An 18698-nucleotide genomic window follows, 5' to 3' on the forward strand; every position below is an offset into this window, starting at 1 on the left:
GATATATATATATATATATATATATAGATATATATATATATATATATATATATATATATATATATATATATATATATATATATATATATATATATATATATATATATATATATATATATATATATATATATATATATATATATATATATATAATAATAATATATATATATATATATATATATATTTATATAGATTTTATATATATATATATAAATATATATATATATATATATATATATATATATATATATATATATATATATATATATATATATATATTGTATATATATATATATATATTGTATATATATATATATATATATATATATATATATATTTATATATATATATATATATATATATATATATATATACACACTATATATATATATATATATATATATATATATATATATATATATATATATATATATATATATATATATATATATATATATATATATATATATATATATATATATATATATATATATATATATATATATATATATATATATATATATATATATATATATATATATATATATATATATATATATATATATATATATACCTATATATATACACACAGTAATCACCATACATATCACAGTTCACTTATCGTGGTCTCGCTTGTATCATCGCTGGATTTTTAAATTGTAAATATTTAGTTTTAAGTATCGCTGGATTTTTAAGCTATATCGCGGGATTTTGCAGTATAAAGGTATTTTAATATATTTATTATTTTACTTATTTTGCATAAAAGAAGCATTTTGTAGCCTAAAAAAATGTAAACAATATAAAAATATTAAGAACATATTAAAAGAATATTAAATTGAAATAGAATAAGTAGTGTACAGCAGATGAGTAGACAAAGACTCGCAAGTATGTAAAACACAGATACGCGTCTTCCGCTTGAGCTAGTTTGTCCACGCAGATCGTACACGCACACTATTATTGATGGATGGGAGGCACCAACCAGAGCACTGTGTTCTGTATCCTGAGGCTGATTGGCTCAGCAACCATATCATTTTTGGTTCGTCAATGGTTAGCTCGAGACAAAGTTACAGCTTGTTACAATGCTACCGTTAAATGCTCGAGAGGTTGGCAGTGAAGACCCAGACAGGATGAGGCAATGACTACACTTGAACAGGACTTAAGTCCCAAATTTGCTCAAAATGATTACTCCAAGCTTATCTAGTTTCGTGGAATTCTTTGCAGTACTGAAATAAACACATGGAGAGCTACTGAACCGAACAGCTGATACGCTCTTTTTCTTCTTGTGACCACAACTTATCGACCACACGAGTAACGGACATGTTGGTGACTGAGTTTCAGACTAGAATTTGACGAAGCTTCCGTGAAATGGAAGCCAACTTTGATTCTCTTGAGAAACTAGTGGTTAGGTGACCTTGTTCACATGGGCTGAGGCGAGATTCACAGAGATATGTGTGCTTATACAAGTAATATATATAAAATATAATATCTAAATTATATAAATAATAAAATAAACATAAGGCTACTTATGATTTTCGCCATCGAGGGGGTTCTGGAACCTAACCCCAGCGATAAACAAGGGATTACTGTATATATACATATATATATATATATATATATATATATATATATATATATATATATGTATATATATATATATATATATATATATATATATATACAGTCACCTCCTGCCGTTCATAGTCTCACCCATCGTGGTTTCCTTGTATTCATGTCAACTAATTGACCCCCCTTATACATAGCCCCTTCAGCCATGTATACGCAGATGCATTGACGCTAAACAGGAAGGTGAGAGGAGGGAGGGGAGGCAGAGAGGAGGGGAAGGAGAGGAGGAGTGTTGTAGAGAGGGAGGAGGGGGGAAGGGAGAGAGGGAGGGAAGGGGCAGAGAGGGAGGGGAGGAGGGAGAGATGAGGGGGGGGTGGGGAGAGAGGGAGGGAGGATGGCAGAGAGGTGGGAGGGAGGGAGGTAAGAGGAGGGGAGGGGAGGGCAGAGGAGGGGGAAGGGGAGAGAGGGAGGGAGGAAGGCAGGAGAGGAGGGAGGGAGGAAGGCAGAGAGGAGGGGGGAGGGGAGGAGGCAGAGACGGGGAAGGAGAGGAGGAGGCAGAGGAGGAGGAGGGAGGCAGGAGGAGGAGGAGGCAGAGGAGGAAGGAGAGGAGGAGGAAGGCAGAGAGGGAGAGGGAGGGAGGAGGCAGAGGAGGGGAGGAGGAAGGAGGAGGAAGGCAGAGAGAGGGGGAGGAGGCAGAGGAAGGGAGGGAGGGAGGAGCAGGAAGGAGGAGGAGGAAGGAGGAAGGCAGAAGGAAGGGAGGAGGTGAAGAAGGAGGAGGAGGGAAGGGGGGAAGGGAGAGAGGGAGGAAGGCAGAGAGAGGAGAGGAGGGAGGGAGAGGCAGAGAGAGGGAGGGAGAGGAGGGGGGCAGAGAGGGAGGGGAGGTGGAGAGGGGAGGAGGCAGAGAGGAGGGAGGAGGGGAGCAGAGAGGGAGGGAGAGAGAGGGAGGAAGGCAGAGGAGGGAGGGAAGGAGGCAGAAGGCAGAGAGGGGAGGGAGGGAGGGGAGGAGAGGAGGGGGAAGGAGGGGGAAGGAGGGAGAGGGGAGAGAGGGGGAAGGGAGAGAGGAGGGAGGGAAGGCAGAGAGAGGGGAGGAGGGAGGGGAGAGGAGGGAGGGAGGAGGCAGAGAGGAGGAGGGAGGAGGGAGAGGGAGGGAGGAGGCAGAGAGGAGGGAGGGGAAGGCAGAGAGAGGGGGAGGGGAGGAGAGAGGAGGGGAGGGAGGAGGCAGAGGAGAGGGGGGGCAGAGAGGGGAGGAAGAGAGAGGAGGAAGGAGAGGAGGGAGGAGGAGGCAGAGGAGGGGAAGGAGAGGAGGAGGTAGGCAGAGAGGGGAGGAGGGAGGCAGAGGAGGGGGGAAGGAGAGGGAGGGGCAAGAGAGGAGGGAGGAGGCAGAGAGAGGGGGGGAGAGGGTGAGGGAGGAAGGAAGAGGTGGATGAGGGAGTAGAGAGTGAGGGGAAGAGAGGAGGCGGGGGCGGATGTTAGGTTGCTGCCGAGGACGCTTCTGCTGGTTAACTGTGACGGGCTTTTCCTATTGGCCAGGGAGGAGGCAGGGAGATGGACCAGGTTATCTGAGTGGGAGAGAGGTGTAGACTGTGACGTCCTTTTCCTGAGGGAGGAGAGAGGGGGGGAAGGGAGAGGAGGAGGCAGAGAGGGAGAGGAGGAGGCAGAGGAGGGGGGGGAGAGAGAGGAGGAAGCAGAGAGGAGGGAGGGAGGGAGGCAGAGAGGAGGGGGAAGGGAGAGGAGGGAGGCGGGGGCAATGGACGTTAGGTTGCTCCTGAGTGCGATGCCTACGGTTAGACTGTGACGTCAAGGGCTTCCTTATTGGCCAGCAGCTCACTCAGGGACGACTGCTATTGGTCGAGATTTTCTCATAGCAACATTATCCTTAAAAAAAAAAAATTCACGCGCCGCCACACTGCAGTGTTGCCAGATTGGGCTACTTATCGCAAATTGGGCTACTTTTGGGTCTTCTGTGCTACTAAATTTTGACCCCAGGGTGAGTGTTGATTACATATTGTTGTCTAACAAGGTCTTGTCTCATTTCAGTCATAAAAAGAACGAAAAAACATGTTTTATATGACGTGTCAGAGGTGACTTCCCAAATGCATATTTTCCCATAGGGTTATAGTCCCGCCGTTCGCGGTTTCGCGCATCGCGCCGAAGTCCGAACGAAATACCCTGATATATATATATATATATATATATATATATATATATATATATATATATATATATATATATATATATATATATATCTATATATATATATATATATATAGATATATATATATATACATATATATATATATATATATATATATATATATATATATATATATATATATATATATGTATATACAGGTAACTCTCTGATTTACGCGAGTATTGCGTCCGTAAGAGGTCGCGTAATGCAAAATAACAATGTAAATCAAACAAGAGGTAGATTTCTGTCGAAAAATAAATACCGTATTTTGCGGCATATAACGTGTGCACCCCAAACTTCAAGTGTATTTGAAAAAAGTTTATTTAAATATCAGAAATATGTGGACAAAATTTAACAATATTGAGTTCCGAAATTTTATATATTTTTGAATTGTAATCTTTACTTGAATTGACAAGTAACCTATAGGCAAAGCATATAACGCGCACCCCAAACTTTAAGACAACAATTTTGAAAAAAAAAGTTCTTAAAATGCTCAGAAATATGTACAGGTTAAAGAACATTAACAATGTACAGTTTCCCGAAATTTATATATTTTTGGTGTAATCTTTACTGCTTGAATTGACAAGTGTCCTCGAGTAAAGCAACAAAAATGGCGGCCGGGCTGGTGTTGTAAGACAACAATTTTGAAAAAAAAGTTTTAAAATGCTCAGAAATATGTACAGGTTAAAGAACATTAACAATGTACAGTTTCCGAAATTTATATATTTTTGTGTAATCTTTACTGCTTGAATTGACAAGGCCCTGAGTAAAGCAACAAAACATGGCCGGGTTGGTGTTAAGCAGAGAAATACATCCCCGTAAACATACTGATGATGCACAGCTTCTTATATCATAATAAGCATATTATTCCCACCATCACTCGTAGGTTATGACAGACAACTAGGCAAGACAATTCACACGGTTCTGGTGACACGCGGCATGCAGCTGTTTGTTGTATGGGTGTGGTTGTGTGGTTTTCAAACAATGCAAATGGCGGCCGGGCTGGTGTTGCGAGAAATATCTCCTCGTACATACTGATCATGTACAGCTTCTGAGATCATAATAAGCATGTTATTCTCAAAGTCACTCGTAGGTTATAAGAGACAACTAGGCAAGACACAATTCACGCGGTTCTGGTGACACGCGGCATGCAGCTGTTTGTTGTATGGGTGTGGTTGTGTGGTTTGTAAACAATGCAAATGGCGGTCAGGTGTGAAATAACTCCTCATACAAGACCTGATGTACAGTTTCTGATATCATATTTACCCCATTATTCTCACTAATATTAATAATTAATAATGAACACATGGATATTTTTTTCCAATATGATTCTTTTATGTAGCTTGTACTGCTCCTTTGTCATACATCTATGCTTTGTCAAGGGTTTGTGCTGTGACATAAGCCAGCTGCATCAATGACTGTGACGTAGATCAAGATCATACAAATGGCGCCCGACGGGAAAACGGGATAACAACAGGGCATGGGCGATCCTCCACCGATTTAATTTTTGTATAGTAGTTATTTGATCGCCCTGTATTCTATGGTAACATATTATAAGACAGCTATGGACTATGAAGGATCATTAACAATAATAAAGGTAAGTTTGCAGTTGTTATTGGATAAGACGAAACACAGACCCTTAAAAACACTCCAAAGAAGAAAAAAAATCATTAAAAATTTGTGCATTCAGAATATAATGCGCAGGGCTAAACTTTCAGGCATTTTTTATGTGAAAAAGGTGCACGTTATACATTCAGTGGAGAGAGAGAGAGAGAGAGAGAGAGAGAGAGAGAGAGAGAGAGAGAGAGAGAGAGAGAGAGAGAGAGAGAGAGAGAATATCCATTTCACCGAGATATTCAATCAGGCACTCAGTCTCAGCCTCACTCATCTGAGAATGAAATGAGGGACAGCACATGAGCGCCTGGCTAGTATTGGTACCGGTACCGTACCGTATAGCTGGTACCATTAGTACCAGCACTGGTACCGTTACCTGCCCTCCCCTATCATTGTAGCGTGGCAGCGTGGGTACTGTATTATTGTTCAAGTGGCGCGCGGGAAGAACTGAGCTCAGCTGTGTGGCCACTGCGCCGTGTGAGTCCAGTTGCGTGAGACATATGGTGGACACTCCATAAAATATCGCGTATAAGTGGAAAAAACGTGTAAATTAAACATTTATTTGGATTTTGGACCCCGCGTTATTTCAAAAACGCGTAAAACAAACTCATGTAAATTGAGTTACATATATAGAGAGAGAGAGAGAGAGAGAGAGAGAGAGAGAGAGAGAGAGAGAGAGAGAGAGAGAGAGAGAGACGATTCATTTTTGGGGGAGCTGCTCTTCAAACACTGCCGTCTGAGGGTTAATAAACAGAGGTGGGCCTGGTACTGAAAAATCAGTAGTGCGGTTGCGGTAGTGCAGTAATTTTTCTGGAGTAGTGCGGTTGCTGCCAGCGGTTGGTAGTCAGTAATTTTCTGGAGTAGTGCGGTTTGCTGTTGTCTTGCGGTAGTGCGGTAATTTTTCTGGAGTAGTGCGGTTGCTGTTGTGCGGTTGCGGTAGTGCGGTAATTTTTCTGGAGTAGTGCGGTTGCTGTTGTGCGGTTGCGGTAGTGCGGTAATTTTTCTGGAGTAGTGCGGTTGCGGTAATGCGGTAATTTTTCTGGAGTAATGCGGTTGCTGTAGTGCGGTTGCGGTAGTGCAGTAATTTTTCTGGAGTAGTGCGGTTGCTGCCAGCGGTTGCGTGTAGAAAAGCGGTAATTTTCTGGAGTAGTGCGGTTGCGGTAATGCGGTAATTTTTCTGGAGTAGTGCGGTTGCAGTAGTGCGGTAATTTTTCTGGAGTAGTGCGGTTGCGGTAGTGCGGTAATTTTTCTGGAGTAGTGCGGTTGCGGTAATGCGGTAATTTTTCTGGAGTAATGCGGTTGCTGTAGTGCGGTTGCGGTAGTGCGGTAATTTTTCTGGAGTAGTGCGGTTGCGGTAATGCAGTTGCTGTAGTGCGGTAATTTTTCTGGAGCAGTGCGGTTGCTGTAGTGCGGTTGCAGTAGTGCAGTAATTTTTCTGGAGTAGTGCGGTTGCGGTAGTGCGGTAATTTTTCTGGAGTAGTGCGGTTGCTGTAGTGTGGTCCCATTTTCTTTCTTTCCCAGTGCGGTACGCGGTGTGCTATACTGTGGTAGCGGTAGTCACTGGTCAATATAAAAAAAATAGTTCAATGCCTATCCTGGCTATCCATCGACTAACTAATAACTTGTGAGATACAAAAACAAAATAAAGGAGGACTGGGGGAGGAAGAGAGGATGGTAAGGGAGGAGGAAGGGGGGGAGAGGCCGGGGAGTAGAGGATGGGAAGGGGAGGAGGGGGAGGGAAGGGAATGTAACTTTCTGGGGGAGGAAGGAGGGGACAGGGACGGGGGAGGAGATAAGCGTCATGTGAGAGAGGAGGAAGTGGGGTAGGGAAGGAAGGAAGGAAGGAAGGAAGGGTGCAGCAGCTGCAGGACATGGGGAGTGACGAGGAAGGGGAGGAGGGGAGGAAAGGGAGGAATTCTCCAGCGTTTGAGCGAAAACGAAAGATTACTAATATAGAAATGTCATGATGGGAACAGTGAAACATTATTCAAACTGTCAAACACATTAAGACGAAACACATCAACTGCAACTGGTAATAGCGAGACCCCGACCGTGGGAAAGCTCTAATCACTGGCGTCTCAGGCCTCAGCGAAGAAACCATGTGGAAATTTCAACGAGATAATTATAATAATAATAATAATAAAGATAAATTATTATTATTATTACAGGTAACTCTCAATTTACGCGAGTATTGTGTCCTTGAAGAGGTCATGTAAATCAAAAACAATGTAAATCAAACAAGAGGTAGGTTTCTATCGAAAAATAAATATTCATTCAGTGGAGAGAGAGAGAGAGAGAGAGAGAGAGAGAGAGAGAGAGAGAGAGAGAGAGAGAGAGAGAGAGAGAGAGAGAGAGAGAGAGAGAGAGAGAGAGAGAGAATATCCATATCACCAAGATATCCACTCAGGCACTCAATCTCAGCCTCACTCGTGTGAGGAAGAAATGAGGGACACCATGAGCAACTGGCTAGTATTGGTACCGGCACCAAACAGTCTGGTACCGGTACCGTACCGTATAGCTGGTACCGTTAGTACCGGTACTGGTACCAGTACCTGCACACCCCTATTGTTGAGTAGCATGGCAGCGTGGGTACTGTATTGTTGTTCAAGTGGCGCGCGGGAAGAACTGAGCTCAGCTGTGTGGCCGCGGCGCTGTGTGAGTCCAGTTGCGTGAGACATCTAGTGGCCACTCCATAAAATATTGCGTATAAGTGAAAAAACGTGTAAATTAAACATTTATTTGGACTTTGGACCCCGCGTTATTTAAAAAACATGTAAACCAAACTCGCGTAAATTGAGTTACCTGTTATTATAATCAAACAGTATTGATCTTGGCTACATTGAAGAGAGAGAGAGAGAGAGAGAGAGAGAGAGAGAGAGAGAGAGAGAGAGAGAGAGAGAGAGAGAGAGAGAGAGAGAGAGAGAGAGAGAGAGAGAGAGAGAGAGAGAGAGAGAGAGAGAGAGAGAGAGAGAGAGAGAGAGAGAGAGAGAATGATAAAATAGAGAAGTTGAAAAAATAGACAGTACAGTATGTACTATGGTCTATGTTATGCATCAAAGAAAAAAATGTACGGGACATGAGATTGAGCAGCGATCATGTTAGAGCTTGCTTGTACTGTTGTACACTGCCATGTACAATCATCGTTAGAGGCAGTCATGCCTTGGGTTGAGTGACGAACAGATTTACTCTGAGTTATTCATTTAGTAATTAATTTTGAACAATAACTGAAAAGTCAGAATGACTGAATCACTGATTCTGATGACTGATACCGATTGACTGATTGTATCCGATTCACTGTAAATAAAAAAAAATAAAAATTAAATTAAAAGATTTCTGTGAGCATGCCATGCTGCAAATGTTTTCGATGGTTTTCTAAGTACTGCAAAAAGTACTGCAGGATTTTTTAGCGCGGTCCGCGGTAATGTGGTATTTTCAGAAAGTTTGCGGTAGTGCAGTATTTTTTCTGTGATGCGGTAGTACTGCACTAAGTACCGCACTTGCCCACATCTGTTAATAAACAAAAATACTCAGTCTCAGGAAAAGTTTAATTAATGAAGCTATTTATAAAATCAATCACACATCATTATAAACCTTACATATTTTGAGTGTTTGTTTCCCTCACACTCCACGCAGCCATCCACTAGCTCAGCCATACAAACCTGTCTATCTGTGGCTCAGGCAGTCATGTGATGAGTTGCACTAAGGGTCATATCAAACATTTACTTTGGAATTAAAGCTTCCCATGACTACTGAAAGCTGGGTTTAATGGTCCTTCATTGCTACTTCCATATTTTCATAAAACTTTTCTACTTCATCATTGCTGTAAATTGACGTTGGTACATAAGCTAGAAGTATTATGCTGTATCTTTTGTTCTACTTGATAAGGATTCCTGCTAGACTTTCACTGATGATAAGGAATGTTTCCATGTTTCCTGCTAGATATTTGTTAATTACTAGGAATTCAAACCCATGATCCTTCCTATCTTCAAGACCTTTACAGCACAAGATATGTCCACTAGGTCACACTGAATAGCCAACCCATTCACCCAAATATACTGTAACAGGCTTCAGCGTTAAGATTAATTATTCACAACAATTTCTTGAAGATGACAAACCAAAGAAAACAGTAACAAGCCTGTTTTCTTTTATGGTAGATTAATTATAGTATGACAAATGGGTATGTCACCAGTGTGAAGAAGTTAAAGGGTCATCCAATATGGTGTTATTTTAGAAGCACAAAGTATAACCCAGTACAGCTGCCTTTGCTATAATGGCTCAACAGAATGACACCAATGCAACTATAAACACCACTACATGACTGGAGTGTGTTGAGCAAAAGCTTCATTAACCCAGTAGCAGCGAGGATTATGTTTCTTAATGGTCCCTCCAAGCGAGAAAAATGAGAAAAAATCACCCCTCACACAAAACATTTCATAATATATATTAAAGCATTTGTGATCAGATTATGTATCATCTATTTTGGGGGATTTATATCATGGCACAAATTTGGCCCATCACTGCTACACTATAAAGCCACAAATTTGGTCCGTCGCTGCTACTGGGTTAACTTGGTGTCTTGCCTGTCAAATTAACTGCTGGTTCACCCTGGCATTGCAGTCCTGTGGAATAGTGTTGTGAGTTTTGTCAAGGGTTCTCACAATCACGGTCAATCAGAAGGGAACTTGAGGTACTCTGGGATGTTCTGGGACTTTGTGGGATTCTTAAAAAATTAATGATCACTTTGAAGTCTAAAAAGTGCATCCTTGAGACTTCATGAGCAAGGCAGGGAGAGTTTTGCTTCATTACTATTCATCACTTGCATGGACTGACCAATGGGAACAGTCATCGACCCTGAATAACAGCAGAGTATCAGTAGGCCACATGAGTTACTGACTACTGTTGCCAATCATGCTGTCAACCCCACAGAGTCATGCGAGGTTAAGGTGTTGACTCATATACCTCATCATCTATAAATACTCACTGCAGTTGGCCTGTCTATACCACATGACAAAAGGTCTTCTCAGGGCTATAACACTACTAGTCATACATATTTGGGGCATCTGTAGAGGGGGCGTAAGGAACAAAGTCATTGTCTTCTAGTTTGCACAAAGAAACGCAGGCTACACATTGCAGAAAGAACAGGAAAGTTACAAGGGAAAAGCAACATTGTATTTGGTATACCGAGGGTCACTTTTCCTTTGCAACTTACATCATGTTTTTCCTGGCATGGGATGTGGTCAGCTTTTTTTTAATGGAAACTGGAAAAATATGGCTCTATCCCTTTTTTTTTTTTTAGCGTTTCAGCCTTTAGCGCCGGTAGGCTTTCTTGAGGGGCCTGGATGGTAGTCGGCCCCAGTCCATCATGGCGCAGGCAAGTGTTTTTATAGTGGCGCCATCTTTTCTTGGCTCATGCTGCCCCCCGGAACTCCTTCTTGATTCACTTGGATGGTTTCCTCTAGAGTCCAGGTTGATGGGTGGTCTTCAGAACAGCATGTGGATAGTCTTAGGCCACTCGGCGATGACTGAAAAATCCCAGGTGGTAGTGTGGGGATTCAAACCCGTGTCGTCCATCACGCGGTGAATGTGGAGCCCGCACGCTACCACTCAGCCACCGCCTACCCTTACACCCCTTCTCATCCAGACAACTCAATTTTCTTTTGTACTTCAGGTCTTACAATCCAATTTCCCTCCTCTTATGTTGTTGCATCATAGCATTTCACTGTGCCTTAGTGTAGTATCAGCTGGTGCAAGTTAACATTCATCCCAGACACCAGCAGAGCTACTCTTCATTAATGGGCTGCTGCTGCAAGTCCTACCCATGACTCATTGCAATAGCCAGGCCCTACAGACACTTTTTCTTTTCTTCTACTTCTACTTCTTCTTTTCTTCTACTTCTATTATTTCTTCTACTTTTTCTTATCTTCTTCTCCTCTACTTTTTTTCTTCTATATTTTTTTTCTCTTCTACTTTTTTCCTACTTTTTCTTTTCTTCTTCCTCTTTTTCCTCCTTTAATTCTTCTTTTTTCTTTTCTTCTTCTCCTTTCTCCTTCTTACTCTTAATTCTACTATTTCATCCTCTTCCTCTTAATTCTTCATCTTCAATTATTATTATTATCCTTCTTCTTCATCTTCTTCTTGTTTAACATCCTTATTTTCCTTTATGGGGTTGGGCAGTTACAGCAACTTTTAACATCACAAATCAACTTTCTATTCTAAGTTCTATTCAACAACAGCAGACATAATGCTTGGTGATCCTTGCATTTACTGCCTACAACAAGCCACAGTCATAGCAACACAGTGGTAACCAAGGCAGCATAGAAGTCTGAGCAGAGAGAACCAGGCATTGAGGTGAGTAGTATTAGTATTAGTATTAGCAGTAGTAGTAGTAGTAGTAGTAGGAGGAGGAGGAGGAGGAGGAGGAGAAGGGAAAGTAGTAGTAGTAGTAGTAGTAGTAGTAGTAGAAGCACCAGCAGCAGTAGCAATAGTAATAGCAGAACAGTAGTAGTAGTAGTAGTAGAAGTAGTAGTAGTATTTAGGTAATGTTAATCTAATCTTAACCATCAAAAGTTCAACCTTCATCTGTACAGAGTAACTCACAACCCTACACATTCAAGCTCCTCTCACTCTACTCAGCGCCACTCTACCTTTTGGGGTTGAGCCAGCGATGTCCCGTACTAAAGTCCATAGTAATGAAGTGAGGGTGGCCGTGGGCGGGGACATGCAGCACCAGAGGAGGAGGAGGCAGAGCAATTGTCACGGTGGAGCACACACAGCAGGGGAGACGCTCACAAGATCTTCTCTCTTCTCATTATCTGTAAATCAAGATAGCCATCACTCAGCAGCTTCCGTGATTCATAAACGTCTCTTTACATGTCTTGCTCGTTCACACACACACACACACACACACACACACACACACACACACACACACACATGCACACACACACACACACACACACATGCACACACGCACACATTGACACATGCAAGCACCCAGCCACCCACACACACAAAAGGAGAGATAAGGTTAGATAGACAGATAGAGAGAGAGAGAGAGAGAGAGAGAGAGAGAGAGAGAGAGAGAGAGAGAGAGAGAGAATATTATGTCATATATACAGTAAATATTTATAAGAACATAAGAACATCAAAAGTCTGCAAAAAAATGATAGGCCTATACAGAACAACCGTAAACCTAATCCTAACTGACTTCACTATCCATGAACTTATCTAACCTCTTCTTGAATGTATCTATCGTAAAGGCACGCCCACCATGATGCCAAACCTGTTCCAGTCATCCACCACTATTAGTAAACCAATTCTTGCCCTGAATTTCTCCAACTTAAATCCATTACTAAATGTCTTCCACAGCTCTTTAGCCACCAAAGCCTCATTAACACCACCCCTGTAAAGGCCCTTCATCCATTCATATACTATGATCTAGCCTCCTCATACCATTTGCCCTTTAAGAGATTACAATTTTAAAAGTTTCAGTCTGTCCTCATGTGGCAAGTCACTCAATCCTTGAATAATATTTGTCTTCTTTCTCTGCACAGATTCTAACACCTTTAATAGAATAGGAGAATAAGGAGAATAAGGAGATAAGAACTGAACCACATATCATGATGAGGTCTAATGCTAAATAGAGCTTGAGGATGACCAGTGATTTTCTTGCTTAATTAAGCCTTGAAACCCAGCGCCTGTTTGCATGATTTTTAGCATTGATGCACTGAGCCCTTGGACGGAGGTCAGAGCTCACTAATGATGAATGACTAGGCACACACTGTTTCTCTGATAGAGACCATGGAATAGAACTTCTAAGAGATGGGTTTTGCCGACCCACTGTCTTGTGTGATAAGAAGACATGTTTATGATTCTGTGTACTTTATTGGGACCCTGATTATTTTCATACCTCCCAAAACATAGAGAATATGACAATAAATCCAACACTTTATGAAGTATATTTCCAAATTCCTAAATACTAGGTTCCTGCATTGCCATCTCCAGGCCATGGTTGTAGTAATCATATTAAGATCATAACAGACTGCAGTGGCCAAGGAGTCCCACAATCAATGCAGGACAATTGTAACAAGATGTCTTACAAAGCTCCAGGAATCACTGATCAATTACTCGTGTGGGGGTTATGTAATCCCCAGAGATAACAGTATTGGCACTCAACAAGCTGATCCCTGGGGAGCAAAGGGCACACACCACTGGCCTCTGATACACCCTCTATCTTATCACGGCAATTTAGGATAAAGCCGGACCCTAAACCAAAGCATCCAAGGGTCGGATGGTGCCCCACAATCTTAGCACGGGAAGGTGAATGACTCAAGCCTGACAAGCCGGACAAGGAAAAAAAGTTACTTAAATAACGATCATGAAATTTCTTATCACAGCCACACATGACACTGGCCACTGATTGGAAGGATGTTAGGTTGCAGAGTATGCTTAACCCGGTAGCAGCAGGGATCATGTTTTTAATGGTCCCTCTAAGCGAGAAAAATGAGTAAAAATCACCCCTCACACAAACCATTTCATTATATATATCAAAGCATATGTGATCATATTATGTATCATCTATTTTGGGGGGTTTATATCATGGCACAAATTTGGCCCGTCGCTGCTATCGGGTTAAAACTAAGAATAAAATGTTAGTGAATAAAAAATACCCCAACATTCTTGCAGTCAGGGAGATGACTTACAAATGGACCTCTAGCTATATTTGTATCCATAGTGACGAGGAAGTTTCAGATCTAATAATTTTTTTTTTTGGCATTGCAATTCGAACCAGGCACCATCCTGGCCTAGTGTGTGCCACCCCTCCCCGGCCTCCTCCCCCAGTCAGTTGCCTTGTATTGTTGTGTTGCATGGCTGCCTCCTGCTGCTATAAGTGCCTGGAGTCCTACCTAGCGTGCATTTGGTGGTGGTTTACACCTTGCCATGAAAGAAGAGAGAAGGGCAGTGGTGGTGGTGGTGAGAGGGAGGAGCAGCCCAGTAGCCCTCCTTCCTGCCTTTCCTTTTGTCTTACTCATGCATCTCATTCATCACATGCATTAGGATTATCCACAATATTTCTCCTATATTTTAATGACAATAACTTACAGAGTGAGAGAAAAGTAAAAATAGTAGTGTGGTCCAGTTTTTTTGGCCTATTATTGTTTTCCCCTTTGATTTAAGTATTTCCATCTCATGAATGTTTTCTGGTACATAATATTCGATAGATGAGAGATCTTACTGTAGGTCTGAGAATGAATATGAAGAAAACAAAGGTAGTATTTAGTAAACAGCTGGCAGGACAACAAAACCAGAATTGGGAACACAACATATGACAGTAGAGAGAAGAAAGTAGAAGAAAGAAAGAGAAGACGGCGCCACTATAAACACTTGCCTGCGCCATGACGGGCTGGGGCTGACTACCATCTAGGCCCCTCAAGAAAAGCCTACCGGTGCTATAGGTGTACACGTAAAAAAAAAAAATAAATAAATAAATAAATAAATAAATAAATACATACCTAGCATAAACATTTAGTGCAAACCTAGACCAAAAAAAAAAAAAAAAAAAAAAAAAAAATCCTGAGTGATAAAAGGAATAGGATGGAGTACTTTTGGTAAACACGGTAGTGCCCTGAAGAAAAAGATGTACATATCACCCCTACTATACCATGAGGGATGTGTACTGAACCTCACTGCGAATGAGGCAAATCAATGAATCGACCTAACCTACCCCCAAAACCACTACTTTTACTGTTGATTCCCATTACCTGCAGACTCTCCACAAGACCAGTGACTGGACATTAAAGCAGAGTTATGCAGTAATACTTGAGAGACGATGGTTGAGTGGTCAGAATGTGGGCGTGGTGTTCTGGAGGACCTGGGTTCAAATTCCCGCCCATCAATATAACCTGATAATTTCCAGTCATCATTGAGAGGCCTAAGACTACATACGTGCTGTCCCGAACACCACCTATCAACCTGGACTCCAAATAAACTTTCTAAAGAGGATCAAAGTTGTGTTCCAGGGAGCAGCATAAGCCAAGCAAGATGGCACCACTATAAAATATAAAACTCTTGCCTGCACTATTATGGATTGGGACTTACTAGCAGGCCCTATCAAGAGAGCTTACTGGCACTATAGGCACCACAAGAGCACGGCCAGGATTCACAAAATATGTTGCAGTCTAAAACATTCAAGGCTCACAAGTGCATAACTTATTGCATTGTGGAGAAAGTGTAGCGCCAGTAATGGTTGACAAGGATAATCACACCAAAATGACCTCTCCAAATTACAATCCAAACCAGAAGACAACAGATAACTATTCAACCAAAGTTTTAGTGGACACTGCCACCATCTTAAATGGTTGTAAATGAAGAGTAAGGGATGTGTGATACATAACAGGAAGGTGGTGGGACAGGGAAGGCAGGAGCACATAACATGACCTCCCTCTGTGTGGTCACTTAGTGGGAAAGTCTGACAGAGCAAGGGGCAGCTCATGATTTAACTTTTCCACTTTGTGACCACAAGGGGTGAGGTCTAGATGGGTGTGCAAGACCTCCCTGCCCTGCTCTCCTAGGAATTACCTGTTGTTTGTGTGTGTATGCAAGGAGCTCTGTCTTACTCTTCTTTTCCAACCACTGATCATGGTGGCAGTGTTCACCAAAACTTTTTTTTTTTTTTTTTTTTTTTGACTGTGGGTTTTGTTAACTTTAAGCAGCAGAGACAGCCAAGAGATGGAGGCTTTCATGATACCATAACATCATCAGACTCACAAGTGAATTACAGAGTTTACTCAAAGTGTGCCAGCCAATCACAGAGCAGCCAATGCTCAGGCAGCCAAGAACAGCATCTCAACCCCAGGGACCATAGGGAACTGGCTGATGCCCGACCTCAGAGCAGACAGGGCAGTGAGGAACAAACTCACAGGCATCGGAATACAATTTATGAACAGCATGATAAGAGCAATTGGGCCATGTATCAAGACTAGGTGGGAGGTGAGTTGTACAAGGAGATAAAGAGACAAAATGAAAAACAACTTTTAGTCAGGGTTTTATGAGCCAATGATGGAAAGAAGTCAACTGCAAATGGATGAGGTCCAAATGAAAATAAATAAAATGGATATATTGAAGGAAGAGATGTGAGGAAGGCTGTGGCACCATACGGTGTGTCAGGATGGATCTTCAGGGAGTGTGTTCAACACCAGTGGAATTTATTCACTGTCATTGCAAACTGTCTATGGGAAGATGTACTGCTCAGAGAGAAGGAGAGCAAATATCATCCTTTAGGATGATGTCCATCCCTTCACTCCGGCGACGCCGACGTCACCATCCGATGGGCGTCCAACGGTGTCACCATATGTAAAGGGTTAGTCCTCTTCTAAACCTCTTAATCCTCTTCCATTTCCTCTTAATCCTCTTCTAAACCTCTTAAGAGGAAATGGATGAGAGTTAAGAGGAATTTAGAGGAGGATTGAGAGGTTTAGAAGAGGATTAATTCTCTTCCATTTCCTCTTGATCCTTTCCATACTGTGACGCCAACGTCTGCGTACCAGATGGAAAGGGTTAAGGAAGACTAGATGCAGAAACAACATTGTGAAATACAGTGAATACGGAATCATGTGTTTTGCTGAGCATTGTAATGTGCAGCTAATACAATGTGTGGGCTTAAAGGTTGATCACTCTAATTCCTAGTCCTTGTTGTACAAGTTACGGTGTGACATAAATCACCTTCAGTGTATAGGACGCTGGGTAATTTTGACACATTTTTTGGAAATAATAATGTGCTATACACTGAAAAATATGGTAATTAAAACTAGGTCAGTCTGTGTCAGGAGAAAAGCAGAAACCATTCATATATTATAACACTACACTGACTGTTTAATCCGTTAAGCGGCAAATATGAAACCTTGTGGTTACACTTGTGCCGGCTATATTTCTGATTTTTTTTTCTTGGTGACACCAGTCTTAAATGATGTGAAAGGAATGGAAATGACAGCCATTGCACTCAGAACTGACTGGAAGTGGTATTTTGCCGCACAAGATATTCCGCGCTAGAGTTAGCGGCTTAGTGAAACCTTATGTATATATTTTTTTTACTTCATTTTTTTTCTCACACTTGGAGCAACGAGCTGGGGACATGCATAACATCGTTACTGTGTTGAGAGGAAAACAACATGTCATATTTTAGCTTCAAGAAATTATAGTCACAAAAAAAGCCCTTTCCCGTGTGATTGGCCACAAGTTTTGGATGCTGCGGGAAGAGCTACTTTGCCACCCACACACATTTCAAGACTATTTTCACTCTTGTTTTGATCTCTATATTCTTTCCCTATAGTTTTCTGGAGGTTTGCAGGTTAGTAAAAGAATACACAATGACAACAGAAGAGCAGTTGATAAAGTAGGAAACAAGATATCAGCATGTTAAAAAAATCAGTCTTTACTGGATGGAGTACCGGATACACTAACATCCGAAAGAGGAGGAGGGTGTTGGGAAAGAGACTAATGATGATGAAAATGGTGAAAACAACTTGCAGGGCTGGCTTCACTGCAGAGCCCTGATGGTGTTTTTTTTTTTTTTTTTACTTGATGTTAACTCCTAAGCTACAGGTACTTGTATCCACGACTCCTACACCTGACAGGGCTTTTTAGTAGGCGCCAAATGGTAAGGTTAGTTTCTCTGAGCTCAATTACTCCAATACAATCACTCTGGTCAGGTTCATTTTGGTCTCATCAGATTCAGCCTACCCTGAACTTGACAATGACTGATGTTGTAAATCAAACTTAAGCCAAACTTTAGTGGGAGCAATAGGGGTGGGAATGTGGGTGAGTGGGCATTGACTGTGTGTTGGTATTTCCTGATACAAAAAAATACACTGATGATCAACAGAGATGTCTAGTTTCAGACCAGCACAAGTTTTTCAGTTATGTTGAGCAGTTTTCCAGCTAAGAAAATAAGATAAAATTTGATGTGATTATTTTTTCTCCATGAACTTCAACAATTTAACATGACTTCACATCTTGGAAGCTGGTAGGACTCATTGACAGAAGGTTACCAACAGCTAAAAATTTTCCTTACAATACCCTAAGCACATATGACTCATTTTCATTACATTCACTGAAATATTAAACTGGGAATTGGCTTGTGTTATTATATACATACACCCACACACATGGCCAAGACCGCTGCTGATTTATAACTACACCCATAGTCTAAGCGTTAAGAGGCAATGCACCGGTTATGTTACCACGAGCACAGACACAGCTCATTACCCTTCATCTCAGTCCTTATTCACATCTTCAAGTAATTAAAAGGTCAACATGTGCTCCTAAGAAT

General features: G+C 41.6%; 1 protein-coding gene and 2 long non-coding RNA genes across 3 annotated transcripts in view; 1 reads left to right on the top strand and 2 right to left on the bottom strand.

Annotated features, from left to right (window-relative positions):
* LOC127001996 (uncharacterized) overlaps positions 1 to 18698 on the bottom strand; it is a 93594-nt gene that overhangs the window by 38847 nt on the left and 36049 nt on the right. The window lies entirely within an intron of this gene.
* LOC127001998 (uncharacterized) overlaps positions 1 to 18698 on the top strand; it is a 94222-nt gene that overhangs the window by 36912 nt on the left and 38612 nt on the right. The window lies entirely within an intron of this gene.
* LOC127001994 (acyl-CoA:lysophosphatidylglycerol acyltransferase 1-like) overlaps positions 1 to 18698 on the bottom strand; it is a 52386-nt gene that overhangs the window by 30010 nt on the left and 3678 nt on the right. Inside the window, 1 exon segment of the mRNA XM_050867305.1 lies at positions 12016 to 12183. Within this exon segment, the coding sequence (XP_050723262.1) occupies positions 12016 to 12056 (41 nt within the window). The 5' untranslated portion in view covers positions 12057 to 12183.

Source organism: Eriocheir sinensis, chromosome 22, assembly GCF_024679095.1.
Source record: "Eriocheir sinensis breed Jianghai 21 chromosome 22, ASM2467909v1, whole genome shotgun sequence".
Lineage (NCBI taxonomy): Eukaryota > Metazoa > Arthropoda > Malacostraca > Decapoda > Varunidae > Eriocheir > Eriocheir sinensis.